Source organism: Oryctolagus cuniculus, chromosome 14, assembly GCF_964237555.1.
Source record: "Oryctolagus cuniculus chromosome 14, mOryCun1.1, whole genome shotgun sequence".
Lineage (NCBI taxonomy): Eukaryota > Metazoa > Chordata > Mammalia > Lagomorpha > Leporidae > Oryctolagus > Oryctolagus cuniculus.
In genome coordinates this window covers 86,980,849-87,008,026 of record NC_091445.1, presented here as the reverse complement: position 1 = coordinate 87,008,026, position 27,178 = coordinate 86,980,849, and the positions used below count along the sequence as shown (strand labels likewise).

The following is a 27,178-nucleotide window of genomic DNA, read 5'->3' as shown; positions in this document are numbered from 1 at the left end:
GGAGGCTGATGAGACTTCTCTGGCTTCTTTATCCGCAAGTGGTAGCGATAAAGCCTTTCTCTTCTCAGACCTGCTTCATGGAGCAGTGGGCAGGAGGCCTATCACAACATGATGGTCTCTGTTAACAGACGAAAAAGCTCATGGAACTGATGAGATTAGCAAAGTCACAGGAAACAGGTCAATATAGAAAACCAATTGCATTTCTGTACTTGGCAATGAACAACAGAAAATGAAAATTGGGGCTGGCGCTGTGGTGTAGCAAGTAAAGCTGCCTCCTGCAAAAATGGCCTCGGTGTAGGTCCCGGCTGTTCCCTGAGAATGTGCTTGGGAAAGCAGCAGCAGATGGCTCAGGTACTTGGGGCCCTGGCACCCACGTGGGAGACCTGGAAGAAGCTCTGGGCTCCTGGCTTCTGCCTGGCCCATCCCTGGGCTCTGCAGCCATTTGGGGAGTGAACCTGTTGCTGGGATACTAAGACACCCGAAGCTTTAGCAGGAAGCGGAACTTGTTTACCTATTGATACTAGCATAGGGCCCACAAATCAGAGCCACAAACAAAAAGGGAATTGCCTTATATACAATCTTAGTTTATTTTTTTTAAGATTTATTTATTTATTTGAAACTCAGACTTACACAGAGAGAGGAAAGGCAGACGGAGAGAGAGGTCTTCCATCTGCTGGTTCACTCCCCACTTGGCCGCAATGGCTGGAGCTGTGCTAATCCGGAGCCAGGAGCTTCTTCTGGGTCTTCCTCGAGGGTGCAGGGGCCCAAGGACTTGGGCCATCTTCTACTGCTCTCCCAGGCCACAGCAGAGAGCTGGATTGGAAGTGGAGCAGCCAGGTCTCCAACTGGCGCCCAAATGGGATGCCAGCACTTCAGGCCTAGGCGTTAACCCACTGTGTCACAGTGCCGGCCCCTACAATTTTAGTTTCTTTAGCTCCCTTGTATGGTTACATACATTACGGTTGGGTACATTAAGGCTATAGTGTCGGTATAGGGTTACCATGTGTATTTAGTTAATGGTTAGGCCACTGGTGTCCTTTGTTCTGGGAGAGTTCTCAATCTTTCCTTTGATCTGGGAGAGCCCTTAACTTTCCTTTTGGAAAGTTTCTACCACAAATCAGCATATAGAAGGCCTCTCTCTCCTCTCTGTAACTTTCAAATAAATCTTAAAAATAAAGAAACTATACATCAAAATCTACAAAATATTACTGGGAGAAATTAAAAGCATCAAGTTAACTAACGATCATAGACTGGTAATTGATCTAATTAATAAGTTAAGATTCCCCAAATATAGGATCGATGAAATTCCAACTAAAATCCAAGCAAGCCTTTTTGTGTTGAAACCGGCAAATTCAAGGGTGGCACAGGAGTCAAGATGCTGCGTGCGATGACAGCATTGCATGTCAGAGTGTGGAGTCTGAAGCTCAGCTGTGCTCCTGATTCCAGCTTCCTACTAAGATGCACACTGGGAAGCTGTGGTGATGGCTCAAGTAGTTGGACTCCTGCCACCTACCCTGGGGACCTGGACTGCATTCCAGTCTCCTGGCTCTGGCCTGGTCCACTCCCAGCTGCTGCAGGTATTTGAGGAGTTAAACAGTGCATGAAAGGTCTGTGTGTCTCTGTCTCTTTGCCTTTCAAATAAATAAATTAATTAAATCAACAAATTCATTCTAAAATTTATTTGTAAGTGCAAAAGACTTAGAATAGCCACAATGATTTTCTTTCTTTTTAAAAGATGTTTATTTGTTTGAAAGGCAGAGTTAAAGAGAGGCAGAGGCAGAGGGAGAGAGAGGTCTTCCATTCACTGGTTCACTCCCCAGATGGCTGCAACACCCAGAGCTGCGCTGATCCAAGGCCAGGAGCCAGGAGCTTCTTCTGGGTCTCCCACATGGGTACAAGAGCCCAAGCACTTGGGCCATCTTCCACTGCTTTCCCAGGCCATAGCAGAGAGCTGGATTGGAAGTGGAGCAGTCGGGACTTGAACTGGTACCCATATGGGATGCTGGCACTGCAGGTGCTGGCCTCAACCAAAATGATTTTCAAAAAAAGAAAAAAATTGCAAGAATTACTTTTCCTGACTTCAAGACTTAATGTAAATCTCAGTCATCAGGACAATGTGGTTCTGTAACATCTTTTCTTTCCCTTTTCACACTCACCTTGTGACCAGCCACAAATCCGAAACTGCAAAGAAAATACATCTTCCTCTCCTTTTCACATTTTAATGAACAAAAGCTAACTGCTAATCTTGAGACTAATCAGAATGTTTGTTCAATGATGACTAACACTTTTCTAAGAACTCCAGGGACTAATTTCAGGAAACAGCAGATCTCAGGTAGGGAAGGAATTCACCATCACCAGCTACACACAGCCAAGCTTCACAGCAAACAAACCTCCGCTGCACTAGCTCAGGATGAGCCCACCTGGAAACCAGACGGACATCAGCCAACCAGACCCATCATCTTCCCGAAACTCCCCAATGCTCCTTTCTCTTTTCAAAATCCTTCTGCTAACTTACAAATTGGGAAAGGCACTTTTGAAACTGAACATGTCTGCCTTTTTCCCCGCTGAATGCTAGCCTCCTGAATAAACCTGTTTCCTTGCATCAACTCTGGGGAACAGGCTGTCCAGCTATTAGGTAAGAAAACAGAAATTAGCCTACATTTGTGAAAGGAGCCTAAGGAAAACAGAGAGCCTGCAAAAAGGAATGTAGCAGCCTCAGAATCATGCCTTGGAAGCAGCTCCGCATTTTATACAACAAAACCCTGCCCAGGACCCCAGTGACTTTATAGGTGGTCCCAACTTCCCCTCTAAGAAAAGCACTCAGGAGAAAGCTACCCAGTCTGGTACCAGTGTGTAACAAAACCTTGGGAGGAATTTCACACCCAGGTAACCCACTGCCCAAGGGAAGAAGGTGGGGGAAAGGAGAAATGGAGAATTGGACCCCATACCTTTATAAGACCCCAGTATGAATGCAAATTGAGCTCTCACCTGGCCTGCCAGGGGTATTCTCTTCACTGAATTTTGCTCCATTGCTTACCCTGGTCTGTATGTAGACTGGGCACCCAGATCCATCTGGCAGCTGGTGGAAACCTGGCTACCTTGCTTACACCGGTCTCAGGTCTGAAATTCTAATAGTAATAAGCCGTCCAAGACTAATTTTAACAGTTTCTTGTATTGGCATAAAGAAACAGATATATGAAACAGCACACAAACTTATCAAAACACCAAGGTGATTCGATAGGGCAAGAACACTTTTTTTTTTTTTAATTTTTATTTATTTGAGAGGCAGAGTTACAGTGAGAGGAAGAGACAGAGAGAAAGGTCTTCCATCCACTGGTTCACTCCCCAAATGGCTGCAACAGACGGAGCTGCGCCGATCCAAAGCCAGGAGCCAGGAACATCCCCCGTCTCCCACATGGGTGCAGGGCCAAAGGACCTGGGCCATCTTCTGCTTTCCCAGGCCACAGCAGAGAGCTGGACTGGAAGAGGAGCAGCTGGGACTAGAACCGGTGCCCATATGGGATGCCGGCACCGCAAGTGGAGAATTAACCTACTGCGCCAAGGCGCTGGCCCCAAAGAACAGTGGTTTTCAACAAAGGGTACAGAAACTGTTGGCTCTCTGTGATATTGTGAAGTTTCTATTTGGTCTTTGTTCCAGTTCCTAGCATACACTCCTAAAAGCCTTGGAATCGCCACGGTGATAATGGCTCGTCGTGTACTACTGAGTTCACTGAGGGCTGGCAGGTAGCTTCAGGATGGCAGCTGCTCACAGGAGACAACAGCAGGTAGAGGACTGGGAACCGGCAGGGGCTGAAGGTTTAAGCCAATCGCCAATGGGCAATGATTTAGTCACTCACACTGATGTAATGAAGCCTCCACAAAACCGTGAAAGGGGAGCCTGCACACTGCGTTGTAGCTGGTAAAGCCCGCCACCTGCAGTGCCGGCATCCCACAGGGGATGCTCCACTTCCAATCCAGCTCTCTGCTATGGCCTGGGAAAGCAGAGATGATGATCCAAGTCCTTGGGCCCCTGCCCCCAAATGGGAGTCCTGGAAGAAGCTCCTGGCTACTGGCTTCGGATTTGCACAGCTCCAGCTGCTGTGGCCATTTTGGGAGTGAACCAGTGGATGGGGAAGCCCTCTCTCTCTGCCTCTCCTTCTCTCTGTGACTCTGATTTCTTATAAACAGACAGACCTGAAAGGACAGGGTGCAGTTTTGGAAGGGCAGCGCATGGAGGGTTCGTGGCAGGTGATCCCCTGCAAAGGGAATGGATGCTCCACACCTCTTCCTCTGTACCCTGTCATCTGTGTCCTTCACCATCCTTTATAACAAACCAGCAAACTCAAAACGTTTCCCTGAGTCTTGTGAACTGCTCTGCCAAATTAATCAAGCCCGAAGAAAGGTATTAGAGAGAGAGAAGGAGAGAGGAAGAGATGAGACTTTCCATCTGTTGGTCAGATGGCTGCGACAGATCTGGGCTAGGTTGAAGCCAGGAGCCAAGAGCTTCCGCTGGATCACCCACGTGGGAGTAGGGGCCCAAGCACTTGGGCCATCCTCCATTGCTTTTCCCAGACTATTAATAGGGAACTAGATCAGAAGTCGGACACCAGGATTTGAACCAGCACCTATATGAGATGTCAACATCACAAGCAGCTGCTTAACAAGCTACATGATGCCAGTCCCATAGGACATTTTAAAATTTCACGGATTCAGATGAACTGACAATTCCTTTACAGACCAACATTAAACACCTGTGCCAAAATTCATGAATAAACTGATGATATGATTTTATGGGTATAATTTTTAACTATTGAGTAAGAAATTTTAAACACTGTTTCTAAAAATAAGACAGTTCTGGTTCTGAAGACTTACTATACTTATTAAAGTCAGTTCACTAAAGGGTTTAGGCATTATCTAAAAATGTCTACATTTCTTCAAAAGATTTTTCTATCCAAATTTCAAACCCTTATTTACCCTAATAAAATTTCTAATGGAATCTAATTTTCCAACATTTTGTAAGAAAACTTTGTTCATTTTATTTAAGTTGTTAACCACATCCTTTGTTCATTTTATTTAAGTTGTGAACCACATCCTTTTATTTTTAAATTTATTATTATTTTTATTTGAAGGGCGGAGGAATACAACTCTCTCACCCACTGGCTCACTCCCAGAAGACAAGAGCCAGAACTTCATCTGGATCTCCCACGTGGTGGTAGGGACCCAGGTACTTGAGTCATCATCTGCACCTTCCAGGATGCACGCGGATACACTGAATCGGATGCAGACATGGGACTTAACCCCAGGCAACTCCAATATGGGAAGCAGGCATCCATTGCTGTGCCATAATTACTGCTCCTGTTAATTTTTTAAAAAATGTTTTAAAAAAGATTTTATTTATTTGAAAGACAGAGTTACAAAAGAGGTAGAGACAGAGAGAGGTCTCCCATCCGCTGGTTCACTCCCCAGATGGCCGCAATGGCCGGAGCCGAGCTGATCGAAAGTCAGGACCCAGGAGCTTCTTCTGGGACTTCCACGTGGGTGCAGGGGACCAAGCACTGGGCCATCTTCTACTGCTTTCTTAGGCCACAGCAGAGAGCTGGAATCAGAAGTGGAGCAGCCGGGACTAAACCAGCACCCATATGGGATGCAAGCGCTTCAGGCCAGAGTTTTAACCTGCTGTGCCACAGCACCAGCCCCCAACTTAAGTGCAAAACTTTAACGCTATTAATTTTAGGTTATATCATGTGTTACTCTTGGTAACAAACATTCTCATTCGATCTTTAATTATAATAATATCACAAAAACTTAAACAGAATAAAATATTAGTGCATATAACACATGCTATATTTGTAATATTTTAATAGGCAGAAAAATAAGCTAAGATTAGATCACTGAGGAGCCAGCGCTGTGGCGTAGTGAGTAAAGCCGCTGCCTGCAGCGCCAGCATCCCATATGGGCGCCAGTTTGAGTCCTGGCTGCTCCACTTCTGATCCAGCTCTCTGCTATGGCCTGGGAAAGCAGTAGAAGATGGCCCAAGTCCTTGGGCCCCTACACTCACATATAGGAGACGGGGAAGAAGCTCCTGGGTCCTGGCTTTGGATCAGCATAGCTCTGGCCATTGTGGCCAATTGGGGAGTCAACCAGCAGATGGAAGACCTCTCTTATCTCTGCCTCTCCTTCTTGCTCTATAAAATTCTTTCAAATGAATTAATTAATTTAAAAAAATCACTGAAAAACCAACTGTTCTTTGGGTTAGTTCCTTTTCCAAATTTTTAATCTATGTATCTAGAATAAAGTAGCTGAACACTTCACAATTATAAGTTTCATGTATCCCTGACCAAAAGCATAATGTAGGGGCCGACACTGTGGCGTAGCAGGTAAAGCCATTACCCACAGTGCCGGCATCCCATGTGGGCGCCGGTTCGAATCCTGGCTGCTCCACTTTCAATCCAGCTCTCTACTATGGCCTGCGAAAGCAGCAGAGGATGGTCCAAGTCCTTGGGACCCTGCAGTTGTGTGGGAGACCCGGAAGAAGCTCCTGGCTCCTGGTTTCAGGCCAGCACAGCTCCAGCCATTGCGGCCATTTGGGGAAGTGAACTAGTGGATGAAGACCTCTCTCTTCACTAAACAAACAAACAAACAAAAACAAAAGGCTGGTGCCACGGCTCACTAAGTTAATCTTCCGCCTGCGGTGCCAGCACCCTGGGTTCTAGTCCCGGTCGGGGCGCCAGATTCTGTCCTTGTTGCTCCTCTTCCAGTCCAGCTCTGCTGTGGCCCGGGAGGGCAGTGGAGGATGGCCCAAGTGCTTGGGCCCTGTACCTGCATGGGAAACCAGGAGGAAGCACCTGGCTCCTGGCTTCAGATGGGCACAGCACGCCGGCCGTAGCGGCCATTTGGGGGGTGAACCAACGGAAGGAAGACCTTTTTCCGTCTCTCTCACTAACTCTGCCTGTCACAAAAAAAAAAAAAAAAAAAAAAAAAAAGGCTCTAACTCTTTCAAATAAATGAATAAATCTTAACAAAAACACAATGTGATTGTGAAAATTTAAAAGCAATAGAGAATGTGAAGATTATAGATCATCTAAGAAAAAAGGGAACAGAGACTTGTTTTAAAGAAGCCGTCATTCTTTTTTTTAGAGATTACAACACACATACAATAAGTGAATTTTATCAAAATACAGCACATTTCTTCTACTATATCCATAAAAATCAATTCCTATGTAAATAGTACTGAAAATCAACTAAAATGAGTTAAAATTTACAAAGAGTTGTTAAAGGGTTTCAATCAAAATTATTAAAACTATACAGTACAATAACCAATTGACAACATCTTGAAAGAAGTGCAATATTTGAGTTCACATATTTTAAAAAGTGCTGCCTAGTTACTTTGACTAGCATATGTGGAAAATGAATCCAAGTTATTCTTGCAAAAATAATGCAGGTTGGTGTTTTATCGCTAGTCCTATAAGAATTTTTATTAAATCAAAGTTAAATAAAGAATAAAGCATAACATATTAAAAATTCCCAAATTTTCTTAGTAATTAAAAATGAATTGCAAGAACTGAATATTGCTCTAAAGACTAGCCTCAACTAAAACATTTATTGGTCTTCTATGGCACTTTTTTCTGGTCCAAATAACCATGCATTAATTCTTACCACTGCATGTTACTCAAATTTTATTTGATTACATAGAAGAAAAAAATTAATGGTTTGGAAAAACAAAATTAATAAACCTCTATCATCAAATATTTGTTACAGTAATGAGGAACAGAAGGCAGTTGGTGGTAAAACACTATTACACTGATAAACTTAAGAAACCCTTTAAAGACTCTGAAGTGTTGAGTTCACATTTAACGTTACCTGTAGGAACAGCCCTTTATTTGAACGTCTTCACACACGAGCAGGCCTCAAGGACCCTCCCTTTGCTCTACAGCTCTCCACAGCGATTCTCACTGTGCCAGTTCACAAGCTTGCTTTGGTTTCCTAGCTCCATGCGTGCTCCATGTTTCCTTTTACTTTACCAAGGCAATGCAAGGCCAAACAGAAGTCAAAAGGCTTTCCTAAACCTCCTTACATTTTGTGTTACAGGTAACACAATCTTAAAACTGGCCATTTTAATTTCACTTGCTGCTTAAAATAAAAAAATTATAAATTAGATTTAAATGGAGTACTATTATAAAACAGATTGCAAGTACCACCATTTACAAATAAACAAACAAACAAACAAAAAAGTCAGGGGATTTCCATAGCACAGAAAATGCATGGACATGCATCCACAGTAGAGTTAAAAAATTTCCTGTGACTAAAAAATTAAAAACTGAATCACCAGTAACAAATGTATAGTCAATTACTATGACAAGAACAGATCCTGTAGAGCTCTTAAAATGTAATTATTGTCTTTTCCACTCCTTAAAAAAGACATTACATATTTTATTGCATTATTCGATCAATAAAAACACATGGACAGCTTTTTTTTTTTTTTCATTCTTTGCTTCCAGATCTTTATAGGAAATAACTTTTAATCTGGCCTTGGAAAGTGAACCCATCAGCACCACCTTCACCTACTCACTCTTCAATTCAATATGCACATAGCAAAAGCCAACACTTCAAATCTCTGCCCACATTAAGAAAAGTAGTTTCAGCAGAAAACATTAATCCCAGTCAAATAAAAATAAGGGCACAAAAGCTATGAGGCAGACGGCTCTGCCATCCGCCTCTGGGCTGCAGTCAAGGCTAACTATTGCCTTGCACACAGTCATGTACATGAAATCCAAAAATAAAGCCACCATCTATACAAAAACAACGTGGGTTTGTTTCTGCAGCCTTGATTGCTATGTTTAAAAACCTAACAGTAAGTTTCATATGGTACGAATTCAACAGTCTTCTTTATATTCTGTACAGTGGTTCTTTCCCTCTAACCACAAGTTCCATTATTTCATTAATGTACAAATTTGAACATAATTTTTTGAGTTCTTTATATATAAAAATAGTCAAAATATTAATTTCCCCTGCAAGTATCTTCCAGTAAATCTTGCTGTCTTCCCCCTTGCTTGTCCACAGTGCTTATGAGGGAACTTCTCGTACAATGATGAGTTCTACTGTATTCTGGAAAGTTTTAAGCAAGGACACTGCTTGTCCATGTTCAATATTGATAAAACTGTAGCCATTAGCCTAAAATAAAGAGGAAAAATGTCTTTAAGAAAAACATTTCATATAATTTATTTGCATTTCTGTACTTAAATTTCTGCCAAGTAGTTCACAAACCTGGCAGAAAATAACAATCACTTTGGCAACTTAAAACACACCAGGCTTATAGGTCCTACCCCATACCTTTGTAAATAAAATCTCTGAAGATGTAGTCCAGGAACCCGCATTTTGTCCACGTTTTCAGACAAATCTTATGGAGCAGCCCACTGTAGTAAACACTTGTCTAATTCAGTGTCAGACATGGTCCTGTCTGTGTGTGTGTCCTAATGTAGCCTGAAGTGACCAAACTGCAAGGTAGGGGGCGCTAGCCTTCTCATTTGCCTTAGCAGATGAAGACCACCAGACCTAGAATTAAAGCTGACATTATTGAGGTCTTACTATGTACCATGCACACAGTCCTAAGTGCTTCAGAACATGAATTGAATTCTTTGATTTTCATAACAACATTCAAAAGTTTTTCATCTTCTTCTACAGAAAAAAAATCCAGGCATGGAGAGGTAAAATAATTTCCTTAGTCATAAAATTGCAATAGATTCCCAAATGGTTCAGGAAAAATAAGTGTATATGAATGTGTGAGTGTGCATGGAGAGGGAGGGGAGCAGAAAGGGAAGAGGACAAAGTCTAAAGACAATGTGGCAAAATATGAGCAACTGGTGACAAAAAGAAGTGTACACAGGTGTTTGCTGTAATATTCTTGTAACTTTTAAGTTTGAAATTATTTAAAAACTTTTTAAAATTATATGTATAAAAAACTTACAAATTACTATATATCTCCCCCTAAATTATATTTTTAAAAACTGTTAGATCCAGGATCAAACTCAGGCAGCCTCAGTCCCAGAGTCTGTACTTTTGGTTAATAAGCTTTACTATCTCTATCCTAATTTTAGTTTGAGGATTATTTATTTTTTAAAAAATTAATTACTGGGGGCAGACATTTAGCCTAGTGGTTAAAGATGCCACTTGGGAAACCTGCGTCTCAAATCAGAATGCCTGAGTTGGAATGCTGGCTCCAGCTCATGTACTTAAGTTCCTGTCACACATTCAAGGAACCTGAATTGAGTTCTCAGCTCCTGGCTTCAACCTGGCCCAGCCCCAGCTGCTGCAAACATTTTGGGAATGAACCAGCACCAACAAATAGGAGCTCTCTCTTTCTGTGTCTCTGTCTCTCTTCAAATAAGAAAGATGAATGTCTGCACTATTAACAATGAAGGCAGGAATAGAAAACGAGAGCTGTATTTCTCTGAGCCTGTCTTCTAAGCCAGAGCCACGCTGTGCATGTTCAGATAAAATAAGCACCTAAAGAAACTGAAAAAGAGGGGACATGGGAAAATAAAAAATCTTAATTACCTGAATAATTTTATCACCTGGTTGCAGTAATTTTGATGCTGGTCCTTCAGGCTGTACTCTTGTTACAAATATACCCTTTAATAACAAGAAAGTTATTTACCACAAAACAATATGCATAAACAACAGAGTACACACAGCAATCTTATTTTCATGTCATGTAAATATGTGAATCATGGCCCAAGATTTCTTAGGGTCCTAGTGTGACAATCATTTATTTATTTTTTTAAAACTTTTTTTTTAAAAAAATACTTATTTATTTGAAAGGTGAAGTGACAGAGTGAGAGTGATTATGCGAATGTGAGCAAGCACTCATGCTCAAGATGGAGATAGGCCATTTACTGGTTCATTCCCCAAATGGCCAGGGCTAGGCTGAAAGCAGGAGGCCAGAATTCCATCCAGGCCTCCCACGTGAGCGGCAGGGGCCCAAGTATTTGGGCCACCATTTGCTGCTTTCCCAGGCAATTAGCAGGGAGCTGGATTAAAAGTGGAGCAGCTGGGATTTGAAGTGGCACTCTGGTATGTGATGCTATTTTTGCTAGTGGGAAGCTTAATTTGCTGTGCCAATAGCTGGTGCCAACCAGCTCCCTGCTGTTGCTCCTGGGAAAGCAATGGAAGATGGCTCAAGTGCTTGGGCCCCTGCTACCCATGTGGGAGACCAGGATAAAGTTCCAGGCTCCTGGCTCCAGCCTTCTGGGGGGTAAACTAGTGGATGGAGATTTTTGTCTCTCCCTCTTTCTCTGTCATTCTGTCTTTAAAATAAGTAAAATAGATCTTTAAAAAAGGGGGAGGTGTGGCACTGTGGTGTGGGGGGTTATTGCGATGCCAGCATCCCATATGGATGCTGGTTTGAGTCCTGGTCGCTTCATTTCTGATCCAGCTCCCTGCTAATGTGCCTGGGAAAGCTGTGGAAGATGGCCCATATACTTGAGCCCCAGCACCCATGTGGGAGACCCATAAAAAGCTCTTGGCTCCTGATCACCAAGTCCTGGCTGCTTTGGCCATCTGGAGAGTGAACCAGTGAATGGACGATCTCTCTCTTTCTTTCCCTCTCCGTCTCTGAAACTCTGCCTTTCAAATAAATAATCAATCTTAAAGGAAAAAAAAAGTTACAGAATTACTTTCACAGAGGTATGGAAAAGCAGTAAGAAAATTAAGAAGCACTTGATATTATCATGAACATTCAAAATTTCTGGTTATATTTTCTTTCTCAATTACTTAGAACTGATCAAATTTCAAAACCAAAGTTAAATAATACAGAGGGAAATTCAAAAAATGATATCTATCCAGATTTACAGAAACATCTATTCAATTTTCACTTATATACAAGAGATATTGGAATTAATAAACAAAGCTTACATCATCATCAGGTCTGAATGGGTTTCCTCTACCTCCAACACCTCCTGATATGCTAAATCCAAGCTCTGGATCCTTTTCAATTCTTACTCGAATCTGAGTTAACATGAAAATAAAGAATACTACTATAACTATTCCAAAACAAGCCACAACATGACAATATTCATATTAAATATTGGTGAATTAAATTCAAATAAATATGTAAGGATTCCTCAAAAATAAACATTTGGGCAGATGAAATGACACTGTAACACAGAACATTATGTTAATGAGTTAGTGAGTTAAAGGCACAGCTAGGATTACAAAGCATAGCTCCTATTTTTTGCTTATCTTAGGAAATTAATGTTGACCCTATTTTACTTTTTAGATACCATGGATTCTAATGACATAAGCACAACACAGGTATTATCAGTTTGTACTTGTGGACCGTCTAAATTAAACAGTATCTCCGTCTATTGGCTTGTTTCACAATATATCTAAAATATTCATTTGTGGTTTTGGGATAATAACTCTTCATTTCCTGAAATTGATAGTGTTTATAACCTAGCTATAAAAATGTTATCACAACTAAACTTTTTCACAGATTACTCCCTTTTATCAGAGACTCAGCCAAGACAAAGCACTTGATCTTTATCTAAGTTCCTAACAGTATTTATCACTTTATCAATAAACTACCAATATATATGAATGGCCTAGGAATTTAAGTAATTTTTAAGATTAAATATTACAATAGTATGTAGACTTCTAGTCCAGTCAAATTTCAAAACCTGAGGAATGAAGCCTGTGTCACAGCTTAACAGCCTAGTATTTATACTCCTATAGAAGGTCTAAATACTGGAATATTATCAATTATTTCTGGAAAAACAATCTCCTTGAAATAAAAAAAAGCCACTCCAGAAATACTAGCTCCTATGGTATGATCTATGAAGTTTAACATCATATAAACAATATAAAACTAAACCTTTAAACAAATGCTAAAACTCTATATAGTATTATTGCTAATAATTAAATAACCTATAAAAACACATGACAAGCTTAGTCTCATATTTCAAGTAGTCTTGATTATTCTTACCTCTTGTTTTGCCAGTTCTTGGCCTTGTCTAGGAGAACAATGGGGCTGTGTATATGGAGGTTGGTGGGCCACTTTCAGCATCAAGTAATCAATTAGTTGTTCTCTAGAGGGATGCCTTGCCACAGATGCCTGAGGGGGGTGATGTATTTGACTATAATTTGCCTGAGGCCTGAGAGGCTGGCCCATCTGTCCATTACTCAAAGGCATCTAAGAAAAACATGAAGTATCTTAAAATGACCAATAATAATGTCTTAATACAAATATTTGGATTTTTTTCTTGGAGGATTAAAGTACTAAATCACTAGAGTTTTAACATTCTAAATTACATAACACCATGCCACTTACTATTTTTCTCTAATTTTAAACCTTAAAACAAAGAAGGTATTAGTGTCTTAATTCTAAACTTTCCTGATAGATTCACTCTTTAAAGCTTTCAAATGAAACTATATCATCTATACTTTAAATTATTGCTTTGTTAGACATAAATGTTCCTACCCTTTTTACAGTAACCAAGTATTAAAATGGTAAATAGTATTCAGAACTTTTAATTAAAATTTAAGTAAATGTAAATGACTATCTTTCCCCATACTAAAGTTAATCAAACACACATACATTCAAAATATATCCAGGGGTTGGTGCTGTGGCACAGGGGGCTTAAAGCCCTGACCTGAAGTGCCAGCATCCCACATAGGTGCCAGTTCAAGTTCCAGCTGCTCCACTTCTGATCCATCTCTCTGCTGATGTATCTCAGAAAGCAGAGGAAAACAACCCAAGTCCCTGGGCCCTTGCATTCATGTGGGAGACCCGCAAAAAGATCCTGGCTCCTGGCTTCAGACTGGCTCAGCTCCAAGCTGTTGCGGCCATCTGGAGAGTGAACCAGTGGATGGAAGAACTCTGTCTCTCTGTAACTCTTTCAAATAAATAAAATACATCTTTTTTTTTTTTTTTTAATATGGAACGCTTCACGAATTTGCGTGTCATCCTTACGCAGGGGCCATGCTAATCTTCTCTGTATCGTTCCAATTTTAGTATATGTGCTGCCGAAGCAAGCACATAAATCTTTTTTTTTTTAAAAGAGTATATCCATTCATTTTTCTTCAGATAAAAGTTAACTTTGTGGTACACTTTTCCTTAATTTGAGTTAATTTTCTACATTTATTCCTTTCTTTCCAGATTTAACAACCCAATTCAATTATCTATGTGGCAGAAAGTTTCTTTATTCCTCCTATGTGTATTTATAAATTTGAAATTTAAAACTCTTATAATATAAATCTCATATTAATTGCAAGAATCAACTGTTGACATTTTACTTTATTTCTCACAAACCAAACAAAAACTTGAGATTATTAGTTTATCATGTTTAAAGAACTATCTTTGCTTTAAATGCTGCTCATTTTTTAGTGACTGAGCCTGAATTTTAGACTTCACCTTTGCAGCTTATTAGTATGAGGGAGAAAAACAGGCTACATTCATGTTATAAATATTTGCATACAAAAATATTTTTGCATAAAAAGGGGGAAATAAATACATTTAAACTATTCAATCATTTAAAAATTTGTTAGAAAAGTTTGGAAACTGGTAACATTTTTAGACCTGCACGTTAATTCTTATGTGAGGGCCGGCGCCGCGGCTCACTAGGCTAATCCTCCGCCTTGCGGCGCCAGCACACCGGGTTCTAGTCCCGGTCGGGGCGCCGGATTCTGTCCCGGTTGCCCCTCTTCCAGGCCAGCTCTCTGCTGTGGCCCGGGAGTGCAGTGGAGGATGGCCCAAGTGCTTGGGCCCTGCACCGCATGGGAGACCAGGAGAAGCACCTGGCTCCTGGCTTTGGATCAGCACGGTGCACTGGCCGCAGCGCGCCAGCCATTGGAGGGTGAACCAACGGCAAAGGAAGACCTTTCTCTCTGTCTCTCTCTCTCACTGCCCACTCTGCCTGTCAAAAAAAAAAAAAAAAAAAAAAAAATTTCTTATGTGAATGTCTAGCCTTGCTGAAAGATACACAAAAGTCAGACTGAGGTGAAGAAAATGTACACTTTTTTAAAAAAAGGAACTCTCGGGGCCAGCACTGTGGTGTAGCAGGTAAAGCTGCCACCTGCAGTGCTGGTATCCTATATGGGCACTGGTTCAAGTTCTGGCTGCTCTCTGCTATGGCTTGGGAAAGCAGTGGAAGATGGCCAAATCCTTGGATCCCTGTACCCTCATGGGAAGACTGGGAAGAAAACTCCTGGCGCCTGGCTTTGGAGTGGCGCAGTTCTGGCCGTTGTGGCCAACGGGGGAGTGAACCAGAGGATGGAAGACCTCTCTCACTCTCTCTGCCTCTCCTCTCTCTGTGTAACTCTGACTTTCAAATAAATAAATAAATCTAAAAAAAATGTACTCTTTCATTGTTAGACCTGAGAACTTAGTACAAAATTGTGAGTGGAGATTTTATGACACAGCACAAAGATTATACTACTGTAGGACAAATCTTGTATTGGTGATGAAAAAGAAAATAAGGAGGCATATTATCCCTGTTATTTTTGAAGAAACTATGGTTATTTGTTACCTGGTCACTATAGATTTAAAGTACTTGATTTGCCCAGAAGTAATTAACTGGTTGTGCTGTTGCTCTACTGTACACAGTTCTGCAGCTATCCCTTGTGTTTCTCTAAGTTTGTATCATTTATTCCTATGTGCAGGTTCAGCATCTTTCTCCCAAGTAAAATCCAGATAATAATTACTACTGACCTAAGAGTCCTCACAACTGGACTTTTGGTCTTGCCTATATCAATGTTTAACACACACATGAACTATATTAAGCTATGATTACCAGATGGCTCAGAATATTAAAAAGTATAAAATAAACTTGGAAATGCAAATCACACAAAGCATATGACAAAAAAAAAAAAAAAAAGAACTGGATGACACAGTTCAAATAAAAGAAAAAAAGCTCACGTAAAACAGATGTGTCTAACTTATGTATCAGGTGCCTGGGTATCTATTCTCATAAGGAAAAGTTACATAAAACAAATAATTATGCTTTATAATTATACTTGGTTATACTAGAAGGCACAGGATTAGTTAATAAAATGAGAAAAAATAGCTGAGAGAAAATAGTAAAGAATTAGCTATCTGGCATTGGCCACAGATAATCTATTTCCAAATGAGTCACCCTTTTTTCTTTTGGGCTAAAAAGGGGCTGAGAACACAACCATTATCTATTTCATATACAAAAGTCAAGGTGATCTCTAACAACATTTGAAGTATATTTAATAACATTTGGTAACAGTAAAAGATCCTAGAATAAAGAATTTAAGTTGATATTCAACTCTCCAAATGGGTGTATTATCAAGAATAACAAAAAGCCCTTGCTTCAAATGATAATATTTATAAGTAGGTAGTACTAGAGAAATTCAAATGCATCAATAAAACAATTTTCCAATATGGAAACTCATGAAATAAACCAAGAATAACAGACAAATTCTTTTTTATTTATTTCTGAATTAAAAAACCTAATTAATCATTATGGGAAAGCCTTCTCAAAAAAAAGTATTATCAGTTAAAGCATAAATGGTAGTTCTAGTGCAAAACACAGTAAACTCACAGATACTACTTCATTTATTTCCTGAGCACCTACTTTTATCAAGCTGTCTGGAAGAACATCTTTGTGACTAAGTGTAGCTGACGAGTAGTTCTGCTGTCCTGAAATGAATGTATCATCTTGGCAAGGATCTCCTGGACTGGATGTCTGGGGATGGTTCAAATGAGGAGGAAATAAAAGGTAAACAAATAATGCTCTTCAAGATGTGAAACCAAAATGATGATGACACTGAGAGAAGATTATCAAAAAATAATGCTAGATAGTGGAAAGATGACAGCCCAAATTGAACATTATCATCATCACTGCCATCAATTACTACCTTTAACTTCTTCCAAAGGTGCATGGCAAGATGCTTGTTCTTGCAATGTGTGAAAAAAATGATAGATGCATACTGTTAATCTATTTCTTAGTAATAGACACACATAGAAGACAAAATCTTCTACGTTTCTTCTTCCTTTTTAAAATACAATACACAATTTTTTACACTTTTTAAGAAATAAATTCAATTATTAATCAAAGTTAAGGGTCTCAAATTTTAAGAGCAAATTAAACATACTATTGATGAGCACCACAAAAATTTTTTTTTTTTTTTGGTAAAAAAAAATTAACCACTGTTCTTTTAATAGCATGGTACCACATGGGATTTTTTTTCCCCCTAAACTTTACTGATTAGCAGCACCAATAAATTTATGGTCTTACAAAACTTACTTTAACTTAATTCTGTCCCATTATTTTAAAAGCACTGATTTGGAGAAATGCTTCTAAAATCAACTAGTTTGTATCTTCATATGCCAAACAATACTTTAATAATTGACCTTACTGATTGGTTTAGAGGAAAAACAGACTCAATCTCATTATCCCTGAATATTTCATATTATAAGAAATAAGACACCTGTATTTTTCACTATAATTTAGGTCTAAGCACATCTAGACATATATTAGTAAACAGATTATGATAAACAGCACTATTTTCAAAACAGTACATGACTAGCAACAGAAATATAAATTACCATGTTGAAAAATAATCTGAAATCTACTTCATTAGAAATTTATATCTTAGAAATGATTTTTGCAATATATCTACCTTGAAGACCTAGTTGCTAGTTCAAACCATGGCTTAGCAATTTTGGACATGGTAGCTAATTTTGTGTGTATAAGCAATGAATATTTTCCTTCTTGTGATACGCTTTTAGAATATGTAATAATCAACTTGCAGCTTGAAATTTAAATCCAAGCCTGAAAGTACAATTATGTTTATCTACTCCTTAAAAGAACAAGCATATTTTGAATGAAAAAAAATTCAAAGGATTTAAGAAAAATAAGCACAAAATGTTATTGTAAAAAGAATATGGAAGGATAGGCATTTTGGCCAAAGGTTAAACTGGCACTTGGGACCCATCTATATTAGAGTGCCTGGGATGGAATCCTGTCTCTGCTTCTGATCCAGCTTCCTTCTAATGAAAACCCTGGGATGCAGCAGATGATGGCTCAAGTACTTAGGTCCCTGCCACCCACAATGGAGACCCAGATACAGTTCCTGGTTCCTGGTTCCCCGCTCCTGGCTCCTGGCTCCCGACTCCTGATTTTGGTCTGGCCCAGCTATGGCTGTTGTGGGCATTTTGGGGTAAGATGGAGGGTGAATCAGCAAATAAAAGATGTTTCTTCACATGACTCTCATTTTGCCTTCCAAATAAATAAATAAATTTCAACAGCACAGGAATCAATTGGTGCTAGGTGACAAAAGACAGGGTTAAGACTAGGTCAGATGGTAGCCAGTGAAAAATAAACCCAAGAGACTGTTCCTATTCTAGAACACAAAACAGGAATGTAGAAGGGAACTTCAAAAAGTTTATGAAAAAATGGAATTAAAGATAGTTTATTTTGAAGTAAAAAAAGTTTGAAAACCATGCATAGACTTTTCATAACATTAATTTTCCAAGAACTTTTTGAAGACCTCTTATATTCAAGAAAAGAAGGGTGATAGTGACACTAGGAAAAAGTGAAAGACTGAGAAGTAAGCAGTCAATATGGAAATAAAAACTATGGAAAGGGGATGAAATACAGTTATGGGGGAGAAAAATCTTTTCATTTCAAGATGGGAGGAGGGAGCAGAAGAAGTTATCTGTTTAGGAGATGTGCTGCTTCTAGTTATTATGGTGATGGGGCTGGTAAGCTGTTGCCTGCAGTACCAGCATCCCATAAGGGTGCCAGTTTGTGTCCCGTATTCTGGCTGCTTCACTTCAGGTCCAGTTCCCTACTAATGCACCTAGGAAAGTAGTAGAAGATGGCCCAAGTATTTGGGCCCTTGCCAGCCACACAGGAGACCCGGATGAAACTCCTGGCTTCTTCCTGGTCTGTTTGTGCAGTTAACCAGTGGATGGAAGAGCTCTCGTCTCTGTCACTCTGCCTTTCAAATAAATAAAAAAAATCTTAAAAAAAAAAGTTGTTATGGTGTGAAAAATTTTGCTACAACTGCCAAGCCAGAGTTGGTCACATCTTTCTCTGCCCTTAATTTCATTAAAATAATAAACCTTTCCGTTCACTACTTAGGACTATGGTGAAATATGAGTATGATGAAGGATCTGGCTTTTGCTTTCTCACCGGTATTACTACAACTTCTCCAGCATCATATTTCATCAGACCTAGTGAATAATGATTAAATTTAGTTCCAGGCCAATCACTGGAGGTAAAATTATTCCTTCCTGAATGAGCTCTATGGATTAAATACAGCATAGCCTTAAAACCCTGAATAAGGGAGAGTGAGTTAATTTTACTATTAAAAGAAAAACCTATAAATAGTTTTAAAAAAGCCTCTCAGATAGCTACTCCTAACTGATAAGCTCTTTTTGCACAGATAAAAAAGAATAGTATGTTAACTTATGACCAAAGAAAATGAAGGGTTAGACTAAATCGGCATTGAAGAAAGTTTTAGAACTAAGCCATGGAAGAACTTGGAGGAAATCAAGATTTCTAATCCAGAGTAAAAAAACTTCTTCTAGAGCCATGTAAAAAACATTTAAAATTTGGGGTTTTCTCTTTAATGTGCTAAAAATATTGGTCTACTACAGGTACTCACTCGAAAAATGTGCCCACCAGAACCTCTTCCGTCTGCAACACTCAAGGCAAGACTGCCCTGGCTGCCATGCAGATCCCTAGAGCTGCCATAGTGAAAACTGCTTACAGCAGTCAAATTGGAATTAAAGGACCTTGACAGCATGCTCTGGATGAAGAGGGGACAGATTTAAGAGATTAGTGTAGCATGCAAAATCCACAAGACATGTTATGTATATAGACTTATTTACAAGTAATCCCAATACCACACAGAAATCTCATGCAAGTTGAATTTGTTTAGATGCACAGAAAGAAGTGGTCAGAGCCACTGAAAGATGTATTATTTACCATATATTTACATAACACACAAATATACACATAAATTAAAAACAAGGGAAAATTTACAAACATATAGCTCTTTTATCATGCTATTATTTCCTAACACATTTTTTATGCTTCAGAAAATAGAAACTGACACAATATTCAAGTATATATTTAGATAGTCATGCACAAACTGATTTCTCAAGATAAAGATGAACTTTACCAAGTTAAATGGATTTCTAGAGCATTCACTTCATTTTACAGAAACGAATTCTATTTTACTAAGTAAACTGAGAGGTTAAACATATATACTCTAACGCAAAATATATTTGTGAGAAGTATCTGACTCATGCCAATTTCCATTTCTATAAAAAGGTATCTTCCACATTTATATCTTACATTAAAGTTTCACACACACACACACACACACACACACACACACACACATTTTAGGATAAAACTTTTGAAAGGTTCCTGCTGCTCTACAATATCCAGAAGAAAAAAAACTAAAAAATGCATGTGTAACACATTTTTCCCATTCAAAAAGATCTCTGTTTTGGGAGTACTGGTGGCCTTTGCTGCCTAAACCTGAGGAACCACTCATGGAATCCTTCCACAGACTGAGTTCAGAGGTGTTGGGTGGAAAGGTACACAACAGCCCATGTGTGTGAAAGAGCCAAAAGGAAAAAAGAAGTTGACATGGCAAAGAACACATTAGCCTTCAAAGAGTGCTGCCCATGCTCAACAACCTTGTTGAGGGTTCCCAGCCTTCCCCACTTCTCTGTGACATCACAGAAGAATCTTCCTAGCAGCACCAGGAGGGCCTGTTCAGTCTGATACCACTGTGAAAATGAAACTTCAAGAGCATTTTCATGAATTTCACTGGAAAAAGCTCTGCTTAGCAACATCCCAGAAAATGAAGGAAGGGCAAGGAGAAACAGCAAGAAGTGGATCACATACCCATATAAACCCCAGTCTAAATGCACACTGGACATCAGTTCCTTGCTGAGCTGCCCATCTAGCCTGTTGGATGTACTGGCTTCATCAAACTTTATTAGCTTGTTTATTGCCACTCTGTCTCAAATCTGAAAACTCTTTACTAAGAGGGGGACAAGAACCTGATTCAGCCATCTCTGGTAATAAATGTACCTTCAGTAAGTGCACTGTCTGGCTTTCACTTTTTGATACGGTGTTATGGTGTTATTTCATGTGAATGCTTTTTTTTTTTTTTTTTTTTTGGACAGGCAGAGTGGACAGTGAGAGAGAGAGAGAGAGAGAGAGAGAGAGAGAGAAAGGTCTTCCTTTTTCTGTTGGTTTACCCTGCAATGGCCACTGCGGCCGGCGCACCGCGCTGATCTGATGGCAGGAGCCAGGTGCTTTTCCTGGTCGACCTGGGCCATCCTCCAATGGACTCCTGGGCCACAGCAGAGCTGGACTGGAAGAGGGGCAACCAGGACAGAATCTGGCGCCCCAACTGGGACTAGAACCAGGTGGAGGATTAGCCTATTGAGCCAAGGCACCGGCCCATGTGAATGCTTTAAGTCATGTCCATGAATACTGAGCTCTTGATGGTCATATTGGGAAACCCATATTTTGTGTGCATGGCCTGTTAGCAGGAAATACAGAAATTGGGGCTGGTGCTGCAGCACAGTGAGTAAAGCTGCCCCCTTTGGCACCAGCATCCCATGTGGGCGCTGGTTTGACTCCTGGCTGCTCCACTCTTGATGTAGCTAGCTCCCTGCTAACGGCCTGGGAAAAGCAGCAGCAGATAGCTCAAGTGCTTGGGCCTTTGTCACCCATGTGGGAGATCCGCATGAAGCTCCTGGCTCAGCCCTGGCCTTTGCCGCTATCTGGGAAATGAACTAGTGGATGGAAGATCTCTCACTCTAACTCTTCCAAGTAAAATAAGTAAATCTTAACAACAACAAAAAAAGTGCAACAGACCTATTTAAAAAATAAAAAAAGAAAAATTCCTCTGCCTGCGGTGCTGGCATCCCATATGGGTGACGGGTTCTAGTCCTGGTTGCCCCTCTTCCAGTCCAGCTCTCTGCTGTGGCCCAAGAGTGCAGTGGAGGATGGCCCAAGTGCTTGAGCCCTGCACCCGCATGGGAGACCAGGAGGAAGCATCTGGCTCCTGGCTTTGGATCGGTGCAGCACCGGCCATAGTGGCCATTTGGGGAGTGAACCAATGGAAGGAATGCCTTTCTCTGTCTATAACTCTGTCAAAAAAAAAAAAAAAAAAAAAAAAAAACCTAAAATTACAGAAATCAGGGCAGGCATGTTTGCCTAGTGGTTAAGACATTGGTTGAGACACTTGTGTCCCATAAGGGAGTGCCTAGGTTTCACAGCTGCCCCTGCTCTTGACTCAAGCTTCTTGCTACTGCAGATCCTGGGAAGTAGTGGTGATAGCTCAAGTAACTGGGTCCCAGTCACAGGTGGGAAACCTGGATTGAGTGCTGGGCTCCTGGCTTCAGCCTGATCCACTCCTGGTTGTTGCTGACATTTAGGGAGTAAACCAGTGGTTTGAAGATCTCTCTCTCCATCTCTAAAATACATACATACATACATACATATATATATATATTTTTTTTTTTTTAATTACATACACCAAACACTACAAATGACACACAGAGTTTTAGCATGTTGTTAACTAGAGTGGTCTTTTTTAATGACATGCAGGTCCAGAAATATACAGGGGCTGGTGCTGTGGTGCAGAGAAGTCGCCACCTGCAGTGTTGGCATCCCATATGGGCGCCAGTTTGAGTCCTGGCTGTTCTACTTCCAATCCAGCTCTCCACTATGCCCTGGGAAAGCAACAGAAGATGGCCCAACTTCTCCCTGTACCCACGTGGGAGACCTGGAAGAAACTCTTGGCTCCTGGCTTAAGATCGGAAGAGCTCTGACCGTTGCGGTCAATTTGGGAGTGAGCCAGCAGATCGAAGACCTTTCTTTCTCTCTACCTCTCCTTCTCTGTGTAACCCTTTCAAATAAATAATAAATCTTAAAAAAAACCCAAAAAACTGTACTCTGTCACAACCCATGTGCAGAGCTCAATTAAATGTTAGGCATGATGTTCTCGGCAATCCTGTTCATTACATGCTGACAGCTGCATAATACAAACCAACATGGCATTTATCATGTTGTGTTAACCGTATTATGGTTTGCATTGCTTCATACTTGAATTTTTATATAATAAAGAATATCACAAGTGCTAATATTAATAGTAATTCAGTGAAAATAATTTAAGAAGTTCTTACTCCTTATTAGTCTGATATGGGATGTCAGCATCACAAGTGGTGGCTTAACCTGCTGTGCCACAATGCCAGTCCCTGCAATAATTTTTTTTTTTTTTTTTTTTTTTTTGCCAGAAAGAGTGGACAGTGAGAGAGAGAGACAGAGAGAAAGGTCTTCCTTTGCTGTTGGTTCACCCTCCAATGGCCACCGCGGCCGCTGGCCGGCGCACCACGCTGATCCGAAGGCAGGAGCCAGGTGCTTCTCCTGGTCTCCCATGGGGTGCAGGGCCCAAGCACTTGGGCCATCCTCCACTGCCTTCCCGGGCCACAGCAGAGAGCTGGCCTGGAAGAGGGGCAACCGGGACAGAATCCGGTGCCCCGACCGGGACTAGAACCCGGTGTGCCGGCACTGCAAAACGGAGGATTAGCCTAGTGAGCCTCGGTGCCGGCGGGGCCAGGAGCTTCTTTCAGGTCTTTTACATGGGTGGTGGGGCCCAAGGATTTAGGCCATCTTCCATTGCTTTCCCAGGGGCATTAGCAGGGAGCTGGATTGGAAGTGGAACAGGACTTCAACCAGTCCTCATATGGAATGCCAGCATCGCAGGCTGTGGCTTTACCTGCTATACCACAACCCTGACCCCCAAAATAAATCTTAAAGAAAAAAAAAAAAAAGACATGGAAAGCAATGAGACAGCTGGCTGCTACCTGCTTCCTATTCACTAAAGTTCAGGCATATCTGTCTGATAGAAAAGGAGGCAGAGAACAGTCTTAGAATTAAACTACACAGAAAATAATCAAAATTTCTCTCTTCCTCCAAATCTGCTACTTTTCCTCTATGTCCAGTAATTGCAAACAGTATTCCTCAAAACTGTTTTAGTTATTCAAGACAAAAATCTCAAGGTTTGTCCTCTTTCCCTAGTGACTACTTATAGGAATGCTCAATCAGAAGTAAACGCTTATAAAAAGTCTGTTTCAGAATGGCTCCTGAATTCATTCCTTTGTCTCAGCTCCACTAATAACAGTTTATATTTCATTTCTTATCTGGATCACTAACTGGCCTCTTAATGCAATCTCCTTGACTACAGTCAGTTCTATACTATCACCTGAAGTTTATTTATAAAACACAGCTATGTTACTCCTCTGCTTAAGAAATTTCCAAGTTTCTTAGGAAAAGTACAAAAGTTCAAATAACCTCAACAGTATGTAGTTACAACAGAAACAAAAAGGACCAAAGAGAATAAAGCAAGCTGACAGACACTCAGCTATTTAAAGTTGAGAGGGTCACACTAGAAAGAACTAAATATTGGTTGAGACTCAAAAGGAAGATACAGTGCACTAATCACATTTTATGTATCTTTCTAAGAATAACAACTGAAGCTGAACATGGTCAGAAATGCAGTTCAGAAAAGTCCAGAATGCCATGCCAGAAGCCTTCTGCGTCAGTAACAAGGTTAGTTCAAGATAACATAGATGAGGAAAAATAAAACTCTTGGGCAAAAAATTTACATTTGCAATACATTTTCTGTTGTTTTATTAACTACACAAGTAAACTGCTATTTTCTTACAATATTTACAAGGCCAACAATAGAGAACAGGAGGTCAGAAAATCCTAAATGGAGGTACATATGTATTATTTCTCATGTGGGAACAATCTAAAAGAGATAAAGACATAAACATGAAAAGTGAATATTCACCCATCAGAAAAACCGGGGAATGAGAAAGGGAAAAGAAGCATACACTACCACCTCAAGTGTCCTGGTTAAGTTTAAACTTAGAACTCTCAGTATTAGGGAAAATCTCCTAAAACACAGACAATCAGTGATTTAGAGTATCCTGTTTTATCTTATTTAAATATTTCATGAGACAATAGTTAAGCTCATAAAGAAGAGAATAAATTTATGTTCAATTACCTTTTCTAACTTTTTGGCCTCGATGTGTCGAAGTACTTGTTCTCGCCAATCATGAGGAACTTTACTTTTTCCTGGAGGCTCTAATAAAGAATGTTCAGAACCCACCCTTGTATTTGGTCTTTTTGAAGGGCTAGTCCGTGAATAATTGAAATCACTAACTGACATAGTTCTCTCTGGTATTTCATTAACAGAAGGCCGAGCACTCTGAGGCCTTGATGCATTTGGACCATCAACGCTGTATGTTCGTGCAGAAAGAGGTCTCTGTGATCCTGACATCATTGGTGGAGTTCTTCCCACTGAATGTAACTCTCTGTATGATAAATAATCTCCCTCAGGAATTTGGGCCCTCCTTGTGGGACCTAGATCACCAAGATTTATAGAGGCTGTGGAGGACACACTACTTTGTCGCTGAATTGTACCTCGAGTTACTGCAGGAATGAGTCGTTCATTTGGTGAGATGGCCCACATTTCCCCATGTCTTGCGGGGCCAAGTCTCTGATGTAAATGGTATGCAGTGTTAGCTCGAACATTATTATGGTTAGAGAAATTCATATTGGCAGAATGTTTGGCATAGCTGTGATTTTCTGTGCTCTCTGATCTAGGAAGGCGCTGAGGAGGAAAACTTACTTGATCTACTTGTGGATTTTGTTTAGAATGCCACAAAGTGTCTTTGACTGCAGGATTGCTACTGTATTGGATGTTATATTGTGGGGGACCATATATTTGAGGCATAGATTGTGGGCCACTTGTTGTGGGGCCTCTTACTGTATTTGGCTCTTCAGGATTATGGTTTGAATCAAACTTGAAAATCGCTTTTGTACCTGATATTAAATCAGAAGATGAAGAAGAACCAGTAAATACTTGCAATGGTTGATCATATAACAGCGTGGCAGACTTGCTCCTGACTATATTTTTTCCATCAACAGTAGATGTGATTTTAACTGCTGCACTTGGTTGCTGAGGTCCATTATCACTAAGAATGTCATAGATTTTTAATCCTCCAGTTTCTATATTGGTTATGCTATGAGATTTCACAACAGATCCCACTGGACCACTTCTCTGAGGAGAGAGATCTTCAGTGCTTTTAGAAATACCCACGTCAACGGTAGCATCAACGCCATGTGGTTCAGCCCTACTAGGAGACTGTGGCGTGTCCTCAGAATGTCCATTTACTTTGTTTGTGGATTCCAAATTAGGATACTTATTTCCATTTTCCAAAGGCTCAGCTTCTCTTTTAGAATTACTGCTTAAAAAGTTGGTTCCAAGCATTATATCTTGCGTCTTTGATCTTCCCGCCATATCAGGTTGAAATGTTTCATTAGTTATAAGTTTATTAAAATTCATATTGAGATGGTCTAATTTCTGAGATTCATTGGATGTGGCTGTTGATTCAACACCTTTATCAAGCAGAACTAATCGCTCTTCAATATTCAGATCATATTCAGGTAAGTCAAAATCTTTTTTATCACGAACCTTGAATTTTTCCTCTGTTGAATTGTTTAAAATATCTCCATTCTGTAAAAGGCTGTTGAAATTTTCATCTTCTTGCCTAAAATAAAGGTAATTTTAAGAAAAACAAAAAGTTACGTATTCTTAGCAACTAGGGACATTAGTATCTAGTTAGTACAAAGTTAGAGTTGATGAGAAGCACGGATGAAATGCATTTATTATCAAGAATGTAATTTTGAAATATTATCTTAATAGTCAAGTAATAATGATTTATAGTAGTTGGTAACAAGTAAAACATAATTACACAGACATACCTACATTAAATGTGACCAATGCATTAAAGCTAATTTTCACAAAATGGCTTAATATGGCTACACTATAAAAAAGATATTACAGGGGCCGGCGCTGTGGCGCAGCAGTTTAAAACCTTGGCCTGAAGCGCCAGCATCCCATATAGGCGCCGATTCTAGTCCTGGCTGAATTGACCTTTGAATGGCATCTCCCCAAAATGATTCTGAATTTCTAAGTACAAAAATATCTTTTTCTACTCATTTACCTAGAAATATTGTATAATTTGTTCAACCTTTGAATCAGGAGATTGAGAATCTAACTGAATTCTTTATTCCTCCATTTAAAAAACTTACTTGAAAATGGTGAT

The 27,178-nt window shown here is 40.1% G+C and overlaps 1 protein-coding gene and 1 non-coding gene across 51 annotated transcripts in view; both read right to left on the bottom strand.

The window, feature by feature from the left end:
- Nucleotides 1-7,107: 7,107 nt before the first annotated feature.
- The window catches only part of ERBIN (erbb2 interacting protein), a 134,638-nt gene continuing 114,567 nt past the window's right edge, over nt 7,108-27,178 (bottom strand). For 10 of the 50 annotated variants that reach the window (XM_051853683.2, XM_070056780.1, XM_051853685.2 and 7 more), the window contains 7 exons: nt 25,072-26,620; nt 19,633-19,776; nt 16,593-16,703; nt 12,980-13,186; nt 11,911-12,003; nt 10,555-10,629; nt 7,108-9,171 (listed from right to left, as the gene is read on the bottom strand). In XM_051853683.2, the coding sequence (XP_051709643.2) occupies nt 9,064-9,171; nt 10,555-10,629; nt 11,911-12,003; nt 12,980-13,186; nt 16,593-16,703; nt 19,633-19,776; nt 25,072-26,620 (2,287 nt within the window). In that variant the 3' untranslated portion in view covers nt 7,108-9,063. Of the gene's footprint in view, nt 9,172-9,330; nt 10,630-11,910; nt 12,004-12,979; nt 13,187-16,592; nt 16,704-19,632; nt 19,777-25,071; nt 26,621-27,178 lie in introns of all 50 variants that reach the window. The other 40 variants (XM_070056776.1, XM_070056787.1, XM_070056778.1 and 37 more) reach the window with 10 other exon arrangements.
- LOC127492911 (U6 spliceosomal RNA) lies at nt 13,926-14,032 on the bottom strand. Its single transcript, XR_007922729.1, has one exon. It is a non-coding gene; the product is annotated as a U6 spliceosomal RNA (small nuclear RNA).